At 48.3% G+C, this 23,319-nt stretch overlaps 1 protein-coding gene across 3 annotated transcripts in view; it reads right to left on the bottom strand.

Moving 5' to 3' along the window:
* Positions 1-21,812, bottom strand: part of LOC133351750 (6-phosphofructo-2-kinase/fructose-2,6-bisphosphatase-like) — a 52,058-nt gene extending 30,246 nt beyond the window's left edge. For 2 of the 3 annotated variants that reach the window (XM_061567225.1, XM_061567224.1), the window contains exon 1: positions 21,702-21,812. In XM_061567225.1, the coding sequence (XP_061423209.1) occupies positions 21,702-21,771 (70 nt within the window). In that variant the 5' untranslated portion in view covers positions 21,772-21,812. Of the gene's footprint in view, positions 1-1,297; positions 2,341-21,701 lie in introns of those variants that run through there. The other variant, XM_061567226.1, reaches the window with a different exon arrangement.
* Positions 21,813-23,319: the final 1,507 nt, after the last annotated feature.

Raw genomic sequence — 23,319 nt, 5'->3', positions numbered from 1 at the left:
CGCCTAGGTATGCGACTGCATTGTGAGTGGGGGGAGCGGTGGCTTAGAGGTTAGGGTGACCCCGAGCTCGATTCCGGCTCACGGCCAACACCAGTGGCGGGTCATTTGAACTCGGTTATGGGCCTCCCCTAGGTCGACTCAACCTCAAATGAGGACCCGATGCGATGTGTAAACATTGCCACTGGGGAGACAAAGGCGGCCGCGCGTGTTGCTGGCCACCCAACACCACGCACGGTCCAAATAGCACTTTATGTTAAGGCTATAACAGTACACAGGGGAGAGGTCTTTGTATATACTGCATAGCGCTATTGTGTATATCGCTGAATACTTGTGGTTATGTACTTTGTATATTTTACGTCGTGTTCGCACTGCTGTATGCAGTTCGGTGCAGCGTGTGTATGAACTGCACGTGCACGTGCATACTGTGTGTACATATAATCACAATGTCATTTGTAGCTGGTTGTAGCGCCACGTGTTGTGTATACAAGCCGCGTGTAATCTGAGCAGCACAAGACAACCACGCTCGGTCGCCTTTGTCTCCCGAGCGACGACGCTGACACAGATACTCACTGAAGGTCAAGGCGACCCAGGGGGAGGCCCTGGACCTGTCTTGATGAGTACTTGCCGCTCACTCGTCGCGAGCGGGAATCCAACTCGGAGCGCGGTGCGCTAACCACTGCACCACCGCTCCCCCAGGACTCACTCCACGCGTGCTCAAAAAAACACTCCACGTGTACTCAGACTGGCACTCACTCCACGTGTACTCACTCCACGTGTACTCGGGCCGACACTCACTCCACGTGTATTTAGACTGGTACTCACTCCACGTGTACTCACTCCACGTGTATTTAGACTGGTACTCACTCCATGTGTACTCACTCCACGTGCACTCACTCCACGTGTACTCACTCCACGTGTACTCACTCCACGTGTACTCAAACCGACACTCACTCCACGTGTACTCACTCCACGTGCACTCTCTCCACGTGCACTCTCTCCACGTGTACTCACTCCACGTGCACTCTCTCCACGTGTACTCAGACCGACACTCACTCCACGTGTACTCAGACTGACACTCACTTCACGTGCACTCTCTCCACGTGCACTCTCTCGACGTGTACTCACTCCACGTGCACTCTCCACGTGCACTCTCTCCACGTGTACTCTCTCCACGTGTACTCAGACCGACACTCACTCCACGTGTACTCAGACTGACACTCACTCCACGTGCACTCTCTCCACGTGCACTCTCTCCACGTGTACTCACTCCACGTGCACTCTCTCCACGTGTACTCACACGCCTTCCTGGGCGCCACGTCCCCGTGTCTCGGCACCCAGATCTTCTGGATGCGAGTCTGCGTGAGCTCCCGTGAGTCCGCCAGGGTGAGCGCTTGCAGGGGGTCAGCTTGACCCCAGTGACCTCACTCAGGTTGACCCCTGCGACCTCACTCAGGTTGACCCCTGTGACCTCACTCAGGACTCCAACTTTGTCGTCCTAATAACGTCCCCGGTGATCCGCACACGAGCAGTCCACGAAGTCAAATCCTCTGCGTGCCTTGGCCAGACTTGGATGACCTTACCCTAACAAGGACCTTCTAGAGCCCTTTACAAAAATAATACACAGTAATAATAATCGTGCTAACTCAAACCTAATATTACAACTTTAATAACACTGCTGTTTGTTACTGTCCGCTTGGCGTGTTGGGGCTTGTGCTCAGCAAAACGCGTGATTTAGACAAATAAAATCGATCTCCCACCTGCTCAGTTGACTCGATCGGCACGAATGAACCGATGAGCGGGTATCGAACCGGGACGTCTCGAACTTTTAGGCAAACGTCAAACTGCGACCGGTAACATCAACAAACTGTCTCTCACCCCACAAAACGTTACGCAACCCAACCTGCACGTGCCTCCTCTCTATCCCTCCTCCTGCCTGTAACTAATTAACTCATTAATGACCACCCAGTCCTGCAAGTTTCAAACCCACCTCTCCACCACAACACCCAACGCGTTTGAGCTCTTGAGATGGACTAATCTCAAACGCCTCGCCAATGAGCCCACGTGGCTAAGATTTGAATCCGCCCAAGCCTTTAATACCTAGAGACCACAACACAAAAGAGCGTTTGTTGTGTACTCGCTGGCCTTTATCTACCGTCAGCACCGACGTGTGACCAGCAAAGATATACAGTGTGTATTGTAGACTGTAGTCAATGAAAGCTGTAGACGTTACAGATAGTTTAGTTTATATACTGTACAGTCCCTGCCGGCTTCACTCTCACCCCCTCCTACTCTGTCTTGCCAGGCTCTGTGGGTTCTGGCTTTGTAGATCCTTTATGTGCCGCTCCTTTCTTCACTTCATTCATTATATCGCTCAAGGGGTTGTTCTCTGAGACCACGTGGCCGCCACGCATCCCCCCCCGCCCCACACTGCCACCGGCACCTCCCTCCCTCCCCACCACCTCCTCATTCTCCCTCCCTCCCCACCACCACCTCCCTCTCTCTCTCTCCCTCTCTCCCCACCACCACCTCCTCCCTCTCTCCCCACCACCACCTCCTTCTCCACCACCACCCTCCCCACCACCACCTCCTCCTCCCTCCCACCACACCACCTCCTCCCTCCCCACCATCATCACCACCACCTCCTCCTCCCTCCCCACCACCTCCTCCCTCCCCACCACCACCTCCTCCCTCCCCACCATCATCACCACCACCTCCTCCTCCCTCCCCACCACCACCTCCTCCTCCCTCCCCACCACCACCTCCTCCTCCCTCCCCACCACCACCTCCTCCTCCCTCCCCACCACCACCTCCTCCTCCCTCCCCACCATCCATCATCACCACCACCTCCCTCCCCACCATCATCATCACCACCACCTCCTCCTCCCTCCCTCCCCACCACCTCCCTCCTTCCCCACCATCACCACCTCCTCCTCCCTCCCCACCACCACCACCTCCTCCCTCCCCACCATCACCACCTCCCTCCCCACCACCTCCTCCATCCCCACCACCACCTCCTCCTTCCCCACCCTGGCCCCCACCATCGGGAGTGACTTCTTCCCAACGTTGATAACCACCCAGTCCGCTCGCGAAAACACTCAACACCACCGATTGCTGCCTTCAAATAAACAAAAATATGGAATAGGCGACGTTTCGGGAAATGTCCTTTGTAATGTTATCTCCCTCGCCTGGTGTGCAGGAGGCCGGAGGTTCGATCCCCGACCCTGACGCCTGCTGTATATTTGGAGTTTGCGGTGTCTCTCTCCCCGTGGTTGCGTGGATTTTTTTTCTCCGGGTCCTCCGGATTTTCCCTCCACATTTAAAAACGTGCATTGGAATTATTTAGATTCATTTGCTGCTGTAAATGTGCAAATGATAAGCCCACTTTGTTGAGCTATCATTTGTGGCCAGGTTGCTTCTGAAAAACAAGTTAATACCTCAGTGGACTTTGCCTGGTAGGATGGGGATGGTTTAGTTTCATTTGTGTGTTTTTTTGGGTGATTTGTTTTCACGACTATGATGTTTTTGAATTGTTTGTTGTTGTAACGTTCTTGTCTGCCCCTACTAGACATCTGTGAAAAAGATCTTTCTAGCTCATCGGATTCCTCCAGTAGAAATAAATATTCTGATTCTGAGAGCACAGGCTCCTCTAAGAAATCAATTGCGTTGTCTCTTTTCCTTGTTCTTAAAACTGTGATACACTTATTGTAACGCAGTGTATAATTCAATGTTGGGTTTGTCTATGGCAGTGTATAGTACGGGGTATGTCCGTGTGATATAAGAAAAAAGCTTAGCTGGAGGCATATTATTTTTTAGCGACATAGAAGTGTAATGTATGACTTACTGTTAGTAGCTCAGCTTATTGGAGAGTATATTGAGTATATTGATTACATTGATGTATTTTATATTTTAGTTTTTTTTATCGGTTCACTATATGGTAGTCATTTTATAGTGTAGCGTATACCCAGTTACGTAATGTTAATAGCTCAGCTTATTGGAGAGTATATAGAGCACATTGATTATATTGATGTAGTTTATATTTAGTTTTTTCACATAGGTGTATTATATGGTAGTAGGGCATTTGCAGTTCTTTACAAACTTCTTTGTTGCCCACACAATGCACGAGCTTGATACGCGGTGGTTTGGCTGCTGCAGCTCCTTACGATTAAAATTTCCCTCCCTTTATTACTGCTAATCCTACTTCCTCCCTTTATCACTGCTAATCCTACATAATACACTAGCATAATATGACTTTGAGACTCCCCCCACCACCTACACATTCCACAAGGAGTGACTAATCCCATATCTACATTTTCCATCAATATGCTTAATTCCGGTGTTGATATGTAAACTCCTTTGTCAAGGCGCTCTCCTCCCCCGACCCAGCTTAAATATACGCTGCCAAGCTTGGCGGTGTTCATTGGGACGCTGTCTTTCCGACAGCTCTGTTTCTTCACCTGAGGACAGCTGCTTGTGTTGTGGCCGAAAAGTCGTGAGAATTTTTATTTTATTATGCTAAATTTTTCTTATTTTATTATTTCCATTCTACGTGACTTTACCGAAAGAACCAAGAAGATGTGATACACTCTTACTCTTATCCACTCATGCTCTCTGGCCCATGTTCCATGAAAAAGGGCCATTGCCCAAAACGTCACCTATCACGTGTCTCCTTTGGAGGCGACACGCACACACAAAGTGCTATTGACATGGAACGTGTTGAGTTTGTTGATTATTATGCTTTGTGCAGCACTGCCAACGGAGCAAAGCCAGCACCACCAACATCATTTGTTGCACTGTTTTCGTTGCTGGGTGAGAAATCGTGGCACAGTACAATAATTGTTCTCTCAAACTCTTAGGTTTTTTCGGTAAAGTCACGTAGGTAAAACATAAAATTAAAGGTTAATAAAAGTAATAATGGAAATAAAATAAAATAATATATCACGACGTTTCGGAGGCAACACAAGTCTCCGTCATCAGGTGGGACCGTCACAGCTAAAATTACTGCATCAAGTGCTGAGCTGTGACGGTCCCACCTGATGACGGAGACTTGTGTTGCCTTCGAAACGTCGTGATTTATTATTTTATTTTATTTCCATTATTACTTTTATTAACGTTTAATGTTATTTTTTACCTACGTGACTTTACCGAAACAACCTAAGAGTATGAATCCTTGCAGTCACGAAAGCTTCAAATCTAGAAGTGTTCTGTCAACATTATTGTCAGCAACCCCTCCACCACCCGACAATAATAACAACACCATCTGTGGAAACCTGACAATCTCCACAAGTACGTGTAGTTGATGCAGACTTGCTTCCTTTCAGTTTCATTTATTAGGTATAACCCTGTGGCTCTTGACTCGGGTGTAACCGCAACAAAACAAAAACACGAACAAGAAACATCTTAAAGTGACTACAAGCAACAGAAAAATCCTGGAAAAAAACAGCAAAGTCTTCCAGAAAAAACACCGTTTGAACACCCTAACACCTGTTTTATTGCCAGAAAGGGTAAAACCTATTCTTATGTTTTTACTAGCTTTACTACCCGGCTTCACCCGGGACTTGGATTAATTTCATATTCCCTTATATTTCACTGAAAAATCCTGAAAAAATGTGATGCTTGCAAGAAAGAATAAAAGCCGAAACAAATCAATTTAACTAAATCGGATGTTTTTCACTCAAGGAAATTCAACCTTCACCCACTTATACGTAAGGGTCGATTTTTGCAACTCGGGAAGGGAATGACGTGGCGAGCTGAAAATAGTCTCGTTGACTTAGAAATGTCATGACGTCAGAGCTCAGCGTTGGAGAGTTTTTTCTGCTTCACACAAACAAACGGATATATTTTTAAATCCTTTATATTAAGTTCGCTTGCTTGCTTGCGTGCTTGCTTACGACCGTGCAAATCTTTCGGTCGTTTTTTAACCCACATCCCGTGATCCAATCGAGCTGACATTTTCCACACAGACTCGTTGTGCCAGACAATTAATATTCGTGAAAAAAAATTCCCAAAATGTTACACTTTTTAGGCAAAAAAAAAATATTTTACATATATTCAAAAGAACTCATTCTTGGCTATGGCTGAACGTCACAGTATAAGAGCCCAGAGCGTAACCCCTCCACAGGCCGTGGCGGAGTAGTGCAGTTGGTAGCGCCCTCGCTTCCCATGCCAAAGGTCGTGGGATCGATCCTCCACAGGCGAATATATTTTTAAATCCTTTATATTAAGTTCGCTGCCACGCATATAAAGGATTTATAGTGAAAAACTTTGTTTTTACGGGTTATACTTATTTCTGCTTTATATTTAAGATGCTTTGATATTAGCAAAAAGGTCCCATGATGTGACAATCTCGTTAGGTGGTGAAATGTTAACGCTACCAAGTTTGTTCAGGCCACGACAGTGTCCACATATCCACCCCTGCAGTCAAACTCTCTTTTTTTAAATCCTTTATATTAAGTTCACTTGCTTGCTTGCTTACGACCGTGCAAATCTTTCGGTCGTTTTTTAACCCACTTCCCGTGATCCAATCGAGCTGACATTTTGCACACAGACTCGTTGTGCGTGACAATGTATTTTCGTGAATTTTTTAAAAAAATGTTACACTTTTTAGGGAAATTTTTTTATATGTAATTACCAATTGCTTAATGGTGCAATGCAATCATCTGACCTATAGGTGGCAGCCATCTCAAGCCAGAGGACGAGAGGACTCTACCCGCCACGCATATAAAGGATTTATAGTGAAAAACTTTGTTTTTACGGGTTAATTTTTTAACTCCCTAAACTCTCTTTTATTTTACCAGGTAAGGCCCACTGAGCTATGTAGCTCTTTTTCAGAAGCGGCCTGGCCACAAATCATAGCTCAATCAAGTGACTTATGGTGTGGAAATTTGTAACAGCCAAATACCGTAAAATACTCTAATTTATAGCAGGCAAATACTTTACATTTATAGCAGCCAATTACAGTAAACGTGGTGTTCGGAAGACGTGTGTTTCATCTTGTGTATTCGTGTGTGCTATGTTGGTAATGAATTGGTGAATGAGTGAATGGTTGGATAAGTGGATGGGTGGGTGAGCAAGTGAAGGAGTGGATGCTTAGTGGGCGAGTGGTTGGGTGGGTACTGTAGGTAGGTTGATGAGTGAGGGGTTGGTGAGTGGTTGAGTGTGTGGGAGAGTGGGTCTATCTGCAATTAAACTTTCAGGTAAAGCAATTTAACGGCTAAATTACTTGGAACTGATCATAGTTTGTTATCCCTTTACTGGCAATAAAACAGGTGTTAAGATGTTAAAACACCAAACTGAAACCTTTGCAAGGAATCATGTCTGCATTAACCACATATTATTGTGGTGAACATGCAAACAAAAAAACGTGTTCGAATAGTATGTGCATTGCACTCAGGATTTTAGGGATGAACAGATCCCAGTGTAGTATGTGCTGTGCACAGTATGTGCATTGCATATACTGTCAGAACATGTGTTTTTTGCATGTTCACCACAAGTATTTGTGGTTAATGCAGAAATGATTCCTTGCAAAGATTTCAGTTTGGTGTTTTAACATCCCAACACCTGTTTTATTGCCAGAAAATAGAAAAACCTATTATCATAATTTAATACTGGCAAAGGAGGTCCCATGATGTGACTTGGAACTGAAACTAAAATAACACAAAGAACCCAACACATTCGTCAATAACATCGTGTGTGGCCTTAAAGAGAAAACGTATACAATAGGCGACGTTTTGCACAATGGCCCTTGACAACACACAAGCCAGAGAGCCAAATTGCTCTTCATTGGCCAGACGAGATCTGAGTCCTACACTCAACCACTCACACCTCATCCATTCACTAACCCACCCATCGACATTGGGCCCGGTTCATCCCTAAAATCCTTAATGACAAATCTGCGCTCTACTCAGCTAATTCATTAACCCCATTGTCAAACCAAATAAAACCTAAGACGTCCATCTATTTGGCTTCCCAAGAGCAATTATAGGAATAGGTGACAACGCCTTTGCCGTTGCAGCACCAACATTTTGCAGAAACCTCGTTTTCTCCCTTAACGTTTGCGCTGGATACAGCTGCATTTGCTCACGTGGTTTGCAACTTTCATCCTTCCCCATGTATCGATCGTTCAATTTTGACGTGCAATTTCATTGCAGAACTGTGCGTTGTATTGGTGTGGTCTGGGACTGTTCTTGCTTTTGTTTTGCAACCCTTAACCAATCTTGGGAATTGGTCTACTTATACAATTTTAACTTATATACGTTATCTATTTTATTTATTTTTAGTGATATGTGTACCTTTCCTATACTTTTCACTCCTATCGTTTTTTTGCTATTGTTTGTTGTTGGTGTAACTTTCTGACCCGCACCTAATAGACATCAGTGAAAAGGAATTATCTCCAGGATCAATAACAATTCTGAGTCTGCACTGCCCTCTGGTGGCTACGCCTGGTAGCACAGACCACAGGCCCGTGCCCTTCCCCCCATGCCCTGGGTTGTCTGGCCACCAAAGCTCATGGGGACCGACCCTGCTCGCTTGCCAAACGGCCCAGCCAGAAGACGGCGTGGCCCTCGTCACTTGTGAGCAACTAACAGAGGCGCCGCACGTGGTCTCAGTGGAAGAAGACAAAGTCTGCATGGGGAATCACCCCAACAATGAGCGCCGCGGTGGAGAGATGTTAACCGCCTCGCCTGGTATACAGGTGGTAGTCCTGGGTTCGATCCCAACCCTGACTCCTGTATATTTGGAGTTTGTCATGTTGTCCCCGTCGTCGCGTGGATTTTCCTCCGGGTCCTCCGGTGTTTCCCTCCACATTAGAAGCATGCGTTGAGAGTATTTGGGTGCTATACATTTCCACAAGATGAGCCACTTCTTTTCGATTTAAAGCTTTCGTGACTGCAGGGATTCATTCATCTTCTTGGTTCTTTCGGTAAAGTAACGTAGAAGAGAAATAATAAAATAATAAAAATAAAACATAATAATATACAATAATAAAATAATAAAAATTAAACATAATAAAATACAATTGTATTTTATTATGTTTTTATTAAACATAATAAAATACAATTGTATTTTATAATGTTTTATTTTTATTATTTTATTATTTCCCTTCTACGTGACTTTACCGAAAGAACCAAGAAGATAAGCCACTTCGTTGACCTATCATTTGTGCCCAGGTCGCTTCTGATAAAGCGCTATATAGCTCAGTGGGCCTTACCTGGTAAAATAAAAGCAATTTAGTTTTCTCAACATGTAACAATGAGAATCTTGATTTAGACTGGACTTATTTGAGGCCGAATTGAACTCGGCGGTCGCTGGGTTCGTAGTGCAGTGCGCTCACCACTGCGCCACTGCCCGTCCGCCGCATTAACCATTAACAACGCATCACGAGCCGATGTGGTGCAATGGCTAGCGCACACTGGACTTGCAATCATCCAAAGGTTGCGGGTACTATTCGAGTCCCGACGGGTCAACGAGATACAGCAACGAACAATACAAAAAGATGTGCCAAATAGAGAAAAGGCAACCAAATTAGTTGGGTCTTTCGGTAAAGTCAAATAGAAAGGTTAAAAGAAAATAACAAAAAATTATTTTAAAAACCACGACGTTTCGATCGCAACACAAGCGTTCGTCATCAGGAAGAAAACAGAGGGGGAAAGCTGCTGATGCAGACTGTTTTAAAGGTTTTAAAATGGGTGTAGCCCAAGGGTCATAAACGAAGTGGGCAAGGCTAGTGATGTTAATGTGAGAGATTAGCGTGTTAATGTAAGATCGGAGAGCGACCTGCACGACGAGGGCACGGAGGTGGCTATGTTAATGTGAGAGATTATCATGTTAATGTGAGAAATTAGCGTGTCAATGTGAGAGATGAGCATGTTAATGGGAGATCGCAGAGCAGCAACGTCGAGCCTGGCGAGCGAGGTGGCTATGTTAATGTGGGAAATTAGCGTGTTAATGTGAGAGATTAGCATGTTAATGTAAGATCGGAGAGCAGCAACGTCGAGCCTGGCGAGCGAGGTGGCTGTGTTAGTGGGAAATTTAACCTGTTCATGTAGAGAGAGCCGAAAATAACAACTGCCATCAGGAGGTGGTAGGATGGGAACATCACAGCCAGTTATGACTTCAACTGGTTGATAACGTCCTTCCAATGATTGCTCCGTTTGTACCCATCTTCTCGATTGGAGTTGTGTCTGTATATGTGGATGGCTTCATGAACGAATCTTTGTGGATAGCCAGTGGGTTTGCAAAGTACCTTCGTCTTAGAGAAATCTAGCAGCAGAGGGTTTTAAGCAAAACCGCTTGCTTGGTTCGATTAAAGATGTCGAATCGATGATGATATTGTTGGTTTTCGTAACGAAGCTGTTGGTGGGATCTCTTTAGATTTTTGTATAGCTACCATCATTAAGTAGGTCCTGAATTTTGTTATTGTACGTGGATTTGTCCATGATGACTGTGGCATTGCCCTTGTCGGCTGAGAGGATGACGATATCATCTCTAGTATGAGTAGTAGTAAGAGTATGATATCATCTCTCTTTTTTAATTGGGAAAGCTCAAAGCGCTCATCCTCACTGATGTTGCTCATCGGTGTCTCAGCGTTTTTGAGGATTGCAGCGATTTCCAATCTTGCCACGTCTGCAGTGATGTCCCAACATCACTGCAACATCGCTGCTGCAATCCTCAAAAACACTAAGACACCTATTAGCAACCCACCGTGCGTAACGGGGGGGGGGGGGGGTGGCACTCGAAGCTCCGCACAGATTCATTCCAAAATCCATAGCTGACATCTCTCAGCGCACCCAGTCAACCTGTGGCGTGACAGAGACATCTAGTGGCAGCCCAGCAGCACTGAGCGGCAGCGTTAAATTAAGACTTCGGGTCAGGGTCTGTGGTAAGGGGCCAGCCTGAATCAGTGGCTGTGGTTAGGGCTACAGTCAGTGGCTCTGGTTAGGGTCGCAGTTAGTGGCTCTGGTTAGGGCCAGTGGCTGTTGTGAAAGTCTGGGGAAGAAATAGGCTCAGGGCTTGGCTGTTTGAAGGAGAGAGCTGCCCCAGTAATTGAGCGAGGCTTTCTTTGTGAAGCGTGTCACACTCCGTGCGTGTCGTCATCGCTAGTCATTTCAACATCCATGCTGACAATCTATGAAATCCCATCTCGCAGAGTTACCCGTCACTGTGATTCCAAATCTCTCAACTGATGATTTAATCTCCCACCCCAACACCCCTGGTCTCCTTCCAACACCAACCACACCACTCTCTCTCTCTCTTGGGCTGGCGGTGACGTTGCCCCGTGGGTAGCTCATTGACCGCTTGTTACAGAGGTCAGCGGTTCGACTTCCCGCGGCCGCCCTAGTTATTACTGCGGGTGTACTGACCGTTAACATACTAGCTGTCTTTCGATTTAAAGCTTTCGTGACTGCAGGGATTCATCTTCTTGGTTCTTTCGGTAAAGTCACGTAGAAGGGAAGTAATATTTTATTACTTCCCTTCTACGTGACTTTACAGAAAGAACCAAGAAGATACTAGGTGTCGTCCGCTTCAAAGTGGACGCCAAAGGCCCCATGATGTACAGAAATTCGCAGGAGTAGGCCCAAAGAGGGTGCCAACGTCAAGGCCCAAATGTGTGCATTGAAACCGTAACTTATTCAAGCAGCAGCAGCAGCAATCATCGCCCCTCCTGCAAAAACACTTGGCAGGACCCTCCTGAAAAAGGAGTCGCGAGACGAGGCGAGCCTTGGTCAACAACCTCTCACCACAACCCCACCTGCCACTGATTAGTCGCCGTTGCCGCCGCATCATCAAATCTCTCTCCTCCACCCACCGCTGTCCACCCACCTCCTTAGAGGGCCCATAGCCTTCTCGCAGCCCAAGCCACGCGCCTACTATTCCAGGCTGCGACCCAGGAAATATTCAGTGGGGGAATTAAGCACCGAGTGTGCACGTAACGAGCGTATCTGTATGTACGAGTGTGTCTGCATGGTATGTACGTGCGTGTCTATATGCGGGGACAAATACCGCTACGGTTATAAAACACGCCGTGATTCGAGATCGGTGACCCGAGTTCGATTTCTGCTCATGGCCACCAACAACAGTGACAATTATCTGAACCGGTCTTGCTGCCTCCGCTAAGTCCACTCATCGCCACCGGGGAGACAAAGGCGGTCGGGCGTGGTGCTGGCCACCCACCCCCTCGTGTGCCGTGCCCACGGTCTTCAGAGGTTCTCGCGAACAGCACTTGCCCCCAGCAGCCTGCTAAGGCTATAACGGGGGATCTTTTGTCATTGTGCGTCTTGTGGCTATGGATTAGTGTGCGTGGATTTGAACCCAGGAGGAGCCCATTGATTCGCAGCCCTGCGTGGTGCTCGCAAACACTCACTCTCACCAACATGCTGTTCGAGGCCATAGGCCGAGGGGTGAATCTGTCTTTATCCTTGAGCCGGGCGAAAAATCGACCACCATTCCCACAGCCACCCCTTCGTGTGCCGTTCCGGCCCTTCCAATCAGCACTTTGACCCTTCCCAACAGTCTCTTAAAGGCTATATTGAGGGTATTTGTTTGCGCGTGTGTTTGTGTGTTTGTGGGTACTGTATTTCGTTATGCGGGCAGTTGGCTGTAAATGTTCGTGTCTGGATGTGTCTGTCGTGACCCCGTATCTAACCCCGCCACACGCACACACAGCACACAGACACACCACACACACACAGTACACACACCACACACACACCACACACACACCACACACACCACACACACAGCACACACACACACCCCACACACCACACACAGCACACACACCCCACACACACACAGCACACACACAGCCTCCCGCGAGCCCACCGTGGGGGCTGGGTTATTTTGGGCTGGGTTTTGTGTATCCGTGTGTCTGGCACACATCCCACACCACACACACCCACACACACCCATACCACACCTATACCCACACAATATACCCACCCACACCACACCCACACACCACACACCCACAACACACCACACACACTACACCCACACCACACCCACACCACACACCCCACACGCCCCTCTCCTGTCCGTCACCACGACACCGTGGACTGACACCGTGGACTGACACCGCCCAACAAAGATACAGACTGCCCCCCCCCCCCCCATAGCCTTGAACCGGCTGTTTGGGGCAAGTGTCGTGAACGAGTCGTATAGCCCCGATGCAGGCGGGCACGGCACACGAGGGCCGTGGGTGGCCAGCGCCGCGATTCGTCTGCCTGGGTGCCACCACGGGGACTTTAGGGGCTGCAGCCCACGGAAAAGTTTTTTTTAAATCCTTTGCATTAAGTTCGCTTGCTTGCTTGCGTGCTTGCTTGCTTGCTTACGACCGTGCAAATCTTTCGGTCGTGTTTTAACCCACTTCCCGTGATCCAATCGAGCTGACATTATGCACACAGACTCGTTGTACGTGACAATTAATGTTCGTGAAAAAATGTTTCCCAAAATTTTACACTGTTTAGGGAAAACTAATTTGAATATTTAATTACCAATTGCTTAATACTGGCAGACAATCATCTGACCCATAGGTGGCAGCCATCTCAAACCAGAGGACGAGAGGACTCTAGCCGCCACGCATATAAAGGATTTATAGTGAAAAACTTTGTTTTTACGGGTTATACTTATTTCATTTGTGAATGCTGAATTTTATTTGTTGTCAGCCTTGTAAAAATCAATTAACATTTTATTTAACTTTGGTTTTCCTTTTGGAAATGTTACTGGGGGGGCTCACAGTGCCTGGAGCCCAGGGCGCCTTACACAATCTTAATCCGGTCCCTGGTGGCTACGTGTACACACCACTCATTTGTGGCTGAGTCGACCTAGGAGGAGGCCCAGGATCGGTTCAGAGAATCGTCACCGGTGTTGGTGGCCGTGATCGGGAATCGAACTCGGGTCAAAGACAAAGAGACAAAGATCCCCCGTATAGCCTTAACAGACTGTTGGGGCCAGTGCTGTTAGCGAGCACCTATGAAGGCCGGAACGGTACACGAGGGGGTGGGTGGCCAGCACCACGCCCGACCGCCTTTGTCTCCCCAGTGGCGATGTTTACACACCGAACCAGGTAACTCATTTGAGGCTGAGTCGACCTAGGGGAGGGCCAGGACCGGTTCAGATAATCGTCACCGGTGTTGGCCGTGAGTGGGAATCGAACCCTGTTCACCAGGTTCATAGCGCAGCGCGCTAACCGGTACACCACCGCTCCCCACACTCAACACACACATCTCACACACACACATCCCACACACACATCTCACACACACACACAACTCACACACACACACATCTCACACACACACACATCTCACACACACACACATCTCACACACACACACATCTCACACACACACATCTCCCACACACACACATCCCACACACACACACATCTCACACACACACATCTCCCACACACACACATCCCACACACACACATCCCACACACACACATCTCACACACACACACATCCCACACACACACATCCCACACACACACATCTCACACACACCCCCCACACACCCGCCTGCAGACATACCATCTCGCACATATAGGCACGCACAAAGTTCCCATTTTAGACTCGTGCGCTTCAGGGCCAAAGGCGAGTGAGTGAGTGCCTATTAAGGTCGCCAATGCACACGAGGAAATGCTCCGAGCAGTCCTCTTGTTATGTGCGTTATGTGCGTTATGTGCGCTGTGGGTGTGGTGTGGGAAAACGTAGCAACATCATCATGTGTGCGTGTGAGTGTTGTGTGTTTCTGTGTTCGCTAACAACACTTGCCCTGAAAGTCTTTTTTAAGGCTATACTGGGGGGGGGGGGGTCTTTGTTCTTTGTATGTCTGGTGCGTATGTGTGAATGATTTCTGCACACTAAGGACTATGCTGTAATCTATTATCTTTCAGCAAAATTAAGCCGGAAACACACACGGGCAGACCACAACACGTGTGTAAAGTGTAAACACAGCACTGCAAAACCATCATGTGTGCTTGCACACCACCCAATGTGTGTAAACACACCACAGAACATCACAGTGTGTAAACACACCACGTGTGTAAGCACACAAACAGCACACCACGTGTGTGTAAGCACACAAACAGCAGACCGCTGTGTAAACACACCACACCACGTGTGTAAACACGCGCCACACCACGGGAAGACAGGGACTAAAAAACTCAATTTGTCATCTGCACAGAAACATTTGATAGCTGCTACCTCCACGCCTCTCCTAAAGTATGCTGACATCAAATAAACCTCGACAACCACTTTAGATTTGCTAAATTGTTTATTTCCGACTTCATCCTACAAACTTACCACTCCAATCATCACTGTGGTGGTCTTTGATCCTAGACCGGTTATCATCTCATCGAACTCGGAGGGAGTCTCACTGGGAGTCACTGGGCCAAGTTCATTTTCAATGGGGCGTCACGGTGGAGAGATGTTTACTACCTCGCCTGGTATACAGGAAGTTGCGGGTTCGATCCCGACCCTGACGCCTGTATATTTGGAGTTTGCGTGTCTCTCTCCCCGTGGTCGCGTGTAATTTTCTCCGGGTCCTCCGGTTTTTTCCCTCCACATTTAGAAACGTGCGTTTAGAAGTGTTCGGCTCCGATCAATTTCCACAATAAGCCACTTCGTTGAGCTATCATTTGTGGCCAGGCCGCTTCTGAAAAACAGCTACATAAACCAATCGATATACCGTAGCTCAGTGGGCCATATCTGGTAAATTAAAAATAAGTTTTGATTTTATTAAATGGATACACACATATCCTGAAATATTAGATGGCCAACAGCACTAAAGTTCATTGTACCAAGAACACAAAACCTACGTGGTATTCACTCATTCTCTGTCAAAGCCCCAAACACGTGAAATGCCATCGCTTCCCTGACACTCGCACAGACCCAATAACTCACACAGACACTCACAGGGTCACACAGAGATCCGTAGGCGCACACAATACATCCATAGACACACACAGAGCCCCATAGACTCGCACAGAGAGACCCACAAATATACCCAGACCCAGAGTTGGTGGAGGTATGCGACTCTGGTAATGCCCTGAACTGTTTTAAAATGCCCCTGGGTTCCTCTCCCATCTAAACCCGAGTTTGATGCCGAGCTGTTGATTCTTCGTGACTTGTATTTTTAACTGAATATATCGTTTGTGTTAAATATTAGTACAAAAGCCATCCTGTATGCGACTTTGTCTGTAACTTAATGTTAAATTGTGCTCTGATCAGTCTAAAAATAATCTGCCCGAGCCGACTTTCCGTTCCGGGGAATGTATGATTTAACATTGATTTATGTTTCACAGATGTTTTGCTCCGACTTTTATTTGAGCAAGTGAGACTTATTCTTTTACAGTAGTCTTGAGTTCTCACCTGGCTAAACAAACCCGAACTTAAACGTGTAAACACACTCCCCACACCACGTGTTTCAACACACTCACCACACCACGTGTTTAAACACTCACCACACCACGTGTTTAAACACACTCCCCACACCACGTGTGTAAACACACTCACCACACCACGTGTTTAAACACCCTCCCCACACCACGTGTTTAAACACCCTCCCCACCCCACGTGTTTAAACACCCTCCCCACACCACGTGTTTAAACACACTCCCCACCCCACGTGTTTAAACACACTCACCACATGTATAAACACGCCACACAACCCCACGCCTGTAAACAAACCACGCCACTGTGTTAAACGCATTCACCATAGCACGTGTTATGCAAACTGTACACTGTACACACTGACGACACCACGTGTTTACCACCGCGCACTGTCCAACACGTGCGTTCACGCATGGGTTCACCCGCAACCACGTGGCCTTGGGCACTCTTCAACACCATGAGTGGCAAACTACTCACGGTAGCTCACAGTAATCACCCACCCGCACGAACACCCCTGAAATCTCACAGCTCTGGAGCTAATTGTACAAAGGCCGTCTTAAACACTCTTCCTTTCGATTATTAGGAAGCCACTGGAACCATTCACTTTTAAATCCAGATTGACAACGTATTTCTTTAAAGCAGCTTGTTCTAGTTCAGTTTGTCGTCCTACCCCAGCACCTCCGATTAGCATGTTTGGATACGTACGGTGCGAAAGAAGTTCTACATACCGAGGCCCATAGACACTTGCACAGAGCGTGCGTTTAAACCAAACCACCTACCGATCCGCAACATCCTCACAATACGTATCGAGATGCACAACTCACTCACTCGCTCATCACGTCATCATGTGTTCCAACACTCAGGTCGAGACCACCATGCATTTCACTACTCGCCACAATCATCCTCTTTAGTGCCTGCACAGGTAAGACACGATGTGGAATGCGTCTTCATACACAAAAGAGAAAGATTCTCCCTCCCCCGTCCATGTTAGGGGTAAGCGCTGTTAGCGAGCACCTATTAAAGCCGGCACGGCACACGAGGGAGTTCGCGTGGCCGAAACTACGCCCAGCCGCCTTTGTCTCCCCAGTAATGATGCTTTACACACACCTCATCATGCAGTTATTTAAGGCTGAGTCGACATAGGGGTAGGCCTCGGACCGGTTCAGAAATTTCACCACTGATATTGTTCGCGAAGTGGGAATCGAACGCGGGTCGTCGGATTTGTGGCGCGCTCACCACTACGCTACCGCTCCCCACTACAAAGACATACAACACACGAAACTTTGGGAGACATTGTAGTGGCACGGCCACGGTGCCAATGACGCAGTAAGAATGTGACGTCAGTGACCACTAAAGCTGGCACTGTGGATTGACACCAACCCCACACACCCCCGCACACGTGTGCGCAGGCGTGTGTACACGGGACATCCTCACAAGCACGGCAGGTGATGCTTGAACCCACTGGACGGACCGGCGTGTGGTCAGGACTGTCCCACCACTGGTGCACGCACACACACGCACACCATGTGCGTATGTTGAACTTCTTTCGCACCGTACGCAGCCAACCACGCTAATCGGAGGTGCGGAGATGGGGGCACCAAACTAAGCCACAATGGACATTGAGGGCATGTGTATCTAGATACAGTTTGAGTGTATTAGGAATAGCCCTGTGAGCCATTCGGCTCTTGAATCGGGTGCGACCGCAACAAACAAAAAACTAAAAGATGAACGAGAAAACATCTTAAAGTGACTATGTGCAAACAGAAAAATCCAGGAAATAACTGCAAAGTCTTCCAGAAATAGCACCGTACACCAAGGCTGTGTGCAAAAATCCCAGTGGGATGCAAGTCAAACAACAACAACAACAACCACAAGGCAACTGAGATTAAAGCCATCAGTTATACTATACGTTGAGGGCAGGAGTGTCCAGGTAGAACGTGTGCACGGGTGTGTCCGGGCACAAAGTATTGATTACACGTGTCCACAAAGGTGCAGGATTGGTTTCAGATGCAAGGCATGAAGGGCATGTTTGTGTCAAGGCAAGGCGTGTATATAGATGTGTCCATACACAAACACATTGAGCACAGGTGTGCTCAGACAAATATGCACAGGTAACTCCGTAAAACGTAATGCCAGGTGTGTACAGGTGATATAAATATGTACAGATGCCTCGGGATAAGACATCGATCACAGGTTTGCACAGGTAACACGTGCACAGGTGTGCACACGTCATGCCTGAGTGTTTATAAAAAAACACAACGATCTGTATATCATCAACAGACTTTTGGGGCAAGTGTTGTTAGCGAGCACCTATGAAGGCCGGAACGTCACGCGAATAGGGTGGGTGGCAAGCTCCCACGCCCGACCGCATTTGTCTCCCCAGTGGCGATCTTTACACACCGCACCAGGTACTCATTTAGAGGCTGAGTCGACCTAGTGGAGGCCCACGACCGGCTCAGAATAATCGTCACTGGTGTCTGGTCGCGAGCATCGACGGGACAGGTGAATTTAGACCGGTGCACCCACACACGCACACCATGTGCGTATGTTGAACTTCTTTCGCACCGTACGCAGCCAGGTGTGTTCAGGAACGAGATGATTGCCATTGCTACTACTACGCCTCGGAATTCTCTCTTAAGGAGGGTCCTGCCTGGCTGGTTTTCGCAGGAGGTTCCGAATATCACAATGCATGCTGAACTTCGTTCGCACCGTACGGAGGTAATACGTTACTGTGCACCGACACACGCACACGGCACGTCCAGAGCAGCTGTGCGATGTAGAGGAAAAGGAATCATGGACACACACCAGGATGGAGGAGCGGTGGCGCAGTGGTTAGCCACGGCTATCGTCAGCGCAGAGTGATATCTCAACCGGTTGTGAGCCTCCATTCCCCCCCACCTTCACCCATCCACACATTAACCGGCGTGGTGAAGTATGGTCAAAATAGCCCTACACGATTAATAACAGACACACACAAGATGTCAACAACAACAATCACCACAGCGCTTGTGCCAGGCTAGGTGCATTTTGAGTGCAGTCACGTGAAGTGTGTGGATAGCTCGATGTGAGGTGACGGGAGAGATCCAGATGTGATGAGTTGACTGATCGAGTTGACTGACAGATGCTCGTACATAGACGCATTGGGCATTAATTTACTGCTAGTCATAGGTTAGACAGCTGATGTAGACACAAGGCACGCGTGGACAGGTGTACATAGAAACTATGCACTGAACACAAAGATCCCCCGTATAGCCTTAACAGACTGTAGGGGCAAGTGCTGTTAGCGAGCACCTATGAAGGCCGGAACGGCACACGAGGGGCTGGGTGGCCAACACCACGCCCGACCGCCTTTGTCTCCCCAGTGGCAATGTGTACACATCGCACTCATTTGAGGCTGAGTCGACCTAGGGGAGGCCCAGGACCGGTTCAGATAATCGTCACTGGTGTTGGCCGTGAGCGGGAATCGAACCCGGGTCGCCAGGTTCGTAGCGCAGCGCGCTAACCGCTACACCACCGCTCCCCACACACACACTGACAAACACATACATCAACACATTAGCACAGTGGTACATACCCTCACACACCAATAACAGCTGTAAACACACACACGTGCACACACACATGACAGCTGTACACACACACACATACGTGCACACACACATATGACAGCTGTACACACACAATTACACAAAGACACATATTCCGCGTATAGCCTACATAGTTGGTTGGGACAAGTGCTGTTAGTGAGCACACAACCACAGGCTCATCATGTAAGTTTGTCAACACGTACAGATGCAATGTGTATGAACGTCGCCGTATACATCATTTCATTAGTGCTTTTTAACACACTTTCACGTACACTAACAACAGTTGTTAACACACAGACAGATTAACACACATAAGTGCAACACGATAACACAAAGACCTGTATAGCCTTAACAGACTGTAGGGGCAAGTGCTGTTAGTGAGCACCTATGAAGGCCGGCACGGTACACGAGGGGGTGGGTGGCCAGCAGCATGCCCGGCCGCCTTTGTCTCCCCTGTTTACACATCGTACCAGGTACTAATTTGAGGCTGAACAGACCTAGGGGAGTCCCAGCACTGTTGAAGATAGTTGTCACTGGTGTTGACCGTGAGCGTGAATCGAATTCGGGTTCGTAGCGCAATGCGCTAACTACTGCACCACCGCTCCACCAAACACAGTAACATCAACACACACAACACACACGACACACACGGCAAAGACATTAACACGCAAACATATCGATCAATAAAGATATACACAAAGACAATACATTCACGCGCATCAACACACACACGTCAACACACATTAACACGCACATCGACACAGCAACACAAAGACACATCAACAACACACACACACCCATCATCATCACACACACACCCATCACTCACACACACCCATCACTCACACACACCCATCACACACACACCCATCACTCACACATGCGCACCAAAGGACACTACCACACACACACACGTGTCACACACACACCCATCATACACACACACACCCATCACACCCCATCACACACCCATCACTCACACACACCCATCACTCTCACACACACTCATCACACACACACACACCCATCACTCACACACACACTCATCACACACACACACCCATCACTCACACACACCCATCACTCACACACACACTCGCACCAAAGGACACTACCACGCTCCCACACACCCATCACACACACGCACACCCATCACACACACACGCACACCCATCACACACACACCCATCACACACACATACACACCCATCACACACACACACCCATCACTCACACATACACACCTATCACACACACACACACCCATCACACACACACCCATCACACACACACACCCATCACACACACACACCCATCACACACACACACCCATCACACACCCATCACACACACCAAAGGACACTACCACACACACACGTGTCACACACACACACACACGTGTCACACACACCCATCACACATCACACACACACACCCATCACACGCACCATAGGACACTAACACACACACACACACGTGTCACACACACACACGTGTCACACATGTTGACACTTGCAACCCCCAGACGGGACAGCTCGAACCCACACGTGTTGGGGGGGACTGACGGACCCCCAACTCATTCACTCACCAACACAAACACACGCACCACGAGGTGGGCGACCTTCACGCACAGACAGGCGGACATACAGACGGACAAGACCACGTGTTGCTGGGGCGAGCGGTGGTCTGTGTGAGGTTGTCCCCCGCAGTCTCTCACCTTTCTTGCGTCCTTCCTTCGGCTTCTTGCTCCGCTCGGAGGAGCCTCGCTCCCCGCGGCCCGCCGACATCGCCGGCCGTGTTTACAAGCGCACGGAGCGCTGGGGGGCGGTGCTTTTATAGCGGCTGACGTCACACAAGAGGTGGGCGGGGCGACGGAGGCCCCGCCCCCCCCTGCTCGCGGTGACGTCAGCTTGTGGGGGAGAGTGGAGAGCCGGGAACCTCGGCCACGCACGAGTTCGATTCCCACTCACGGTCAACGCTGATGAGGATTGTCTGAACCGGTTCTGGGCCTCCTCTCGGTCGACTCGGCCTCAAATGAGTACCTGGTGCGGTGTGTAGTAAACATCGCCACGAGGGAGACGTGGTGCTGGAAACCCACCCCCTCGTGTGCCGTTCAGGCCTTAATCGGTGCTCGCTAACAGCACTTGCCCCAATAGTTTATTCAAAGTTTATTCAACTTTACGGGGAATCTTTGTTTGTGGGCGGGGCCTAGCCCGTGACATTTAGCCCCGCCTACCTCTTGCAGCTCGCCAATGCAAAGTGGACCTCTTTATGTGTCCTGTGACGAAGGGCCATTGCCCGAAACGTCGAGTATTGCATATTTTTCCTTTTAAAGTCCACACGCAGTGTTATTGACGAATGGATTCAGTCTTTTTTTTCGGTGGAGTTCATTTTTTTTTAATTGGCCAAAAACATAAGGGGCCGTCCATAAATGACGTCACGCGATCTTGCACGATGTTTTAACCCCCCCCCCCTTTCGTCACACGGCGTGACAAAAAGTCAGACCCCCCTCAAATATGACGTCAAAAAGCTCTGCCCCCCCAAAAAAATAAAACATACTTCAAATCGCTTTAAACTATTGTCATTGTAGTGCGTGTTTAATGTGGCGTTGCACTCTGATGTAGGAGAAAACATTTATGTCTATATTTATTTAAAGTTGCGCATTTTGATGTGACGTCACATTTCTCACCCCCCCCCCTCGTCACACATCGTCACAAATGTCTGAACCACCACCCTCCTAGGTGTTTGACGTCATTTATGGACGGCCCCTAAACAAAATAAAAACACAGTGTAGGACCCTCCTAAAACATGATCCTATGACTCAGCGTGGCTTTCTTGGATAATAACCCCGAAGCAGCCTATAACACCTATTATGCATGGAAGTCACCCATCCAAGTGGTAGGCAGGCGCAAGCAAATCCTGCTTAGCTTACGGCCCCTTCCGAGATTGGGTGAATTCCTGATAATTTGATCATACGATAACCAATGTTGCTATCATTGCCGAATTCTCCGGATCGGATTGTCTATTTGTAGCTTTTAGGGCCAGTGTTGTTTAGAGTTTCATATCCCAAGTCCCTGTAGGAGGTGGAAGGGTGGGGGGAGGGGTTTCCCCAGCAGTGGATAAAAGCAAGCAATTGCAGGGCTGCGCCTTTGGGGCCGTCCATAAATGACGTCACGCGCCTATTGGGGGGGGGGGGATGTGGTCAGACATTTGTGACGATGTGACGAGGGGGGGGGGGGGGAGAAATGTGACGTCACATCAAAATGCGCAACTTTAAATAAATATAGACAACACGTTCTACTTAATTAAATAGACTTTTTAATAAATGGTTTCTC

The sequence above is a fragment of the Lethenteron reissneri genome, chromosome 38 (assembly GCF_015708825.2).
Source record: "Lethenteron reissneri isolate LAM-NWPU_2019-01 chromosome 38, ASM1570882v1, whole genome shotgun sequence".
In the NCBI taxonomy this organism is placed as follows: domain Eukaryota; kingdom Metazoa; phylum Chordata; class Hyperoartia; order Petromyzontiformes; family Petromyzontidae; genus Lethenteron; species Lethenteron reissneri.
Note: the sequence above shows the minus strand (reverse complement) of the source record. Positions and strands in the feature narration are given on the sequence as shown.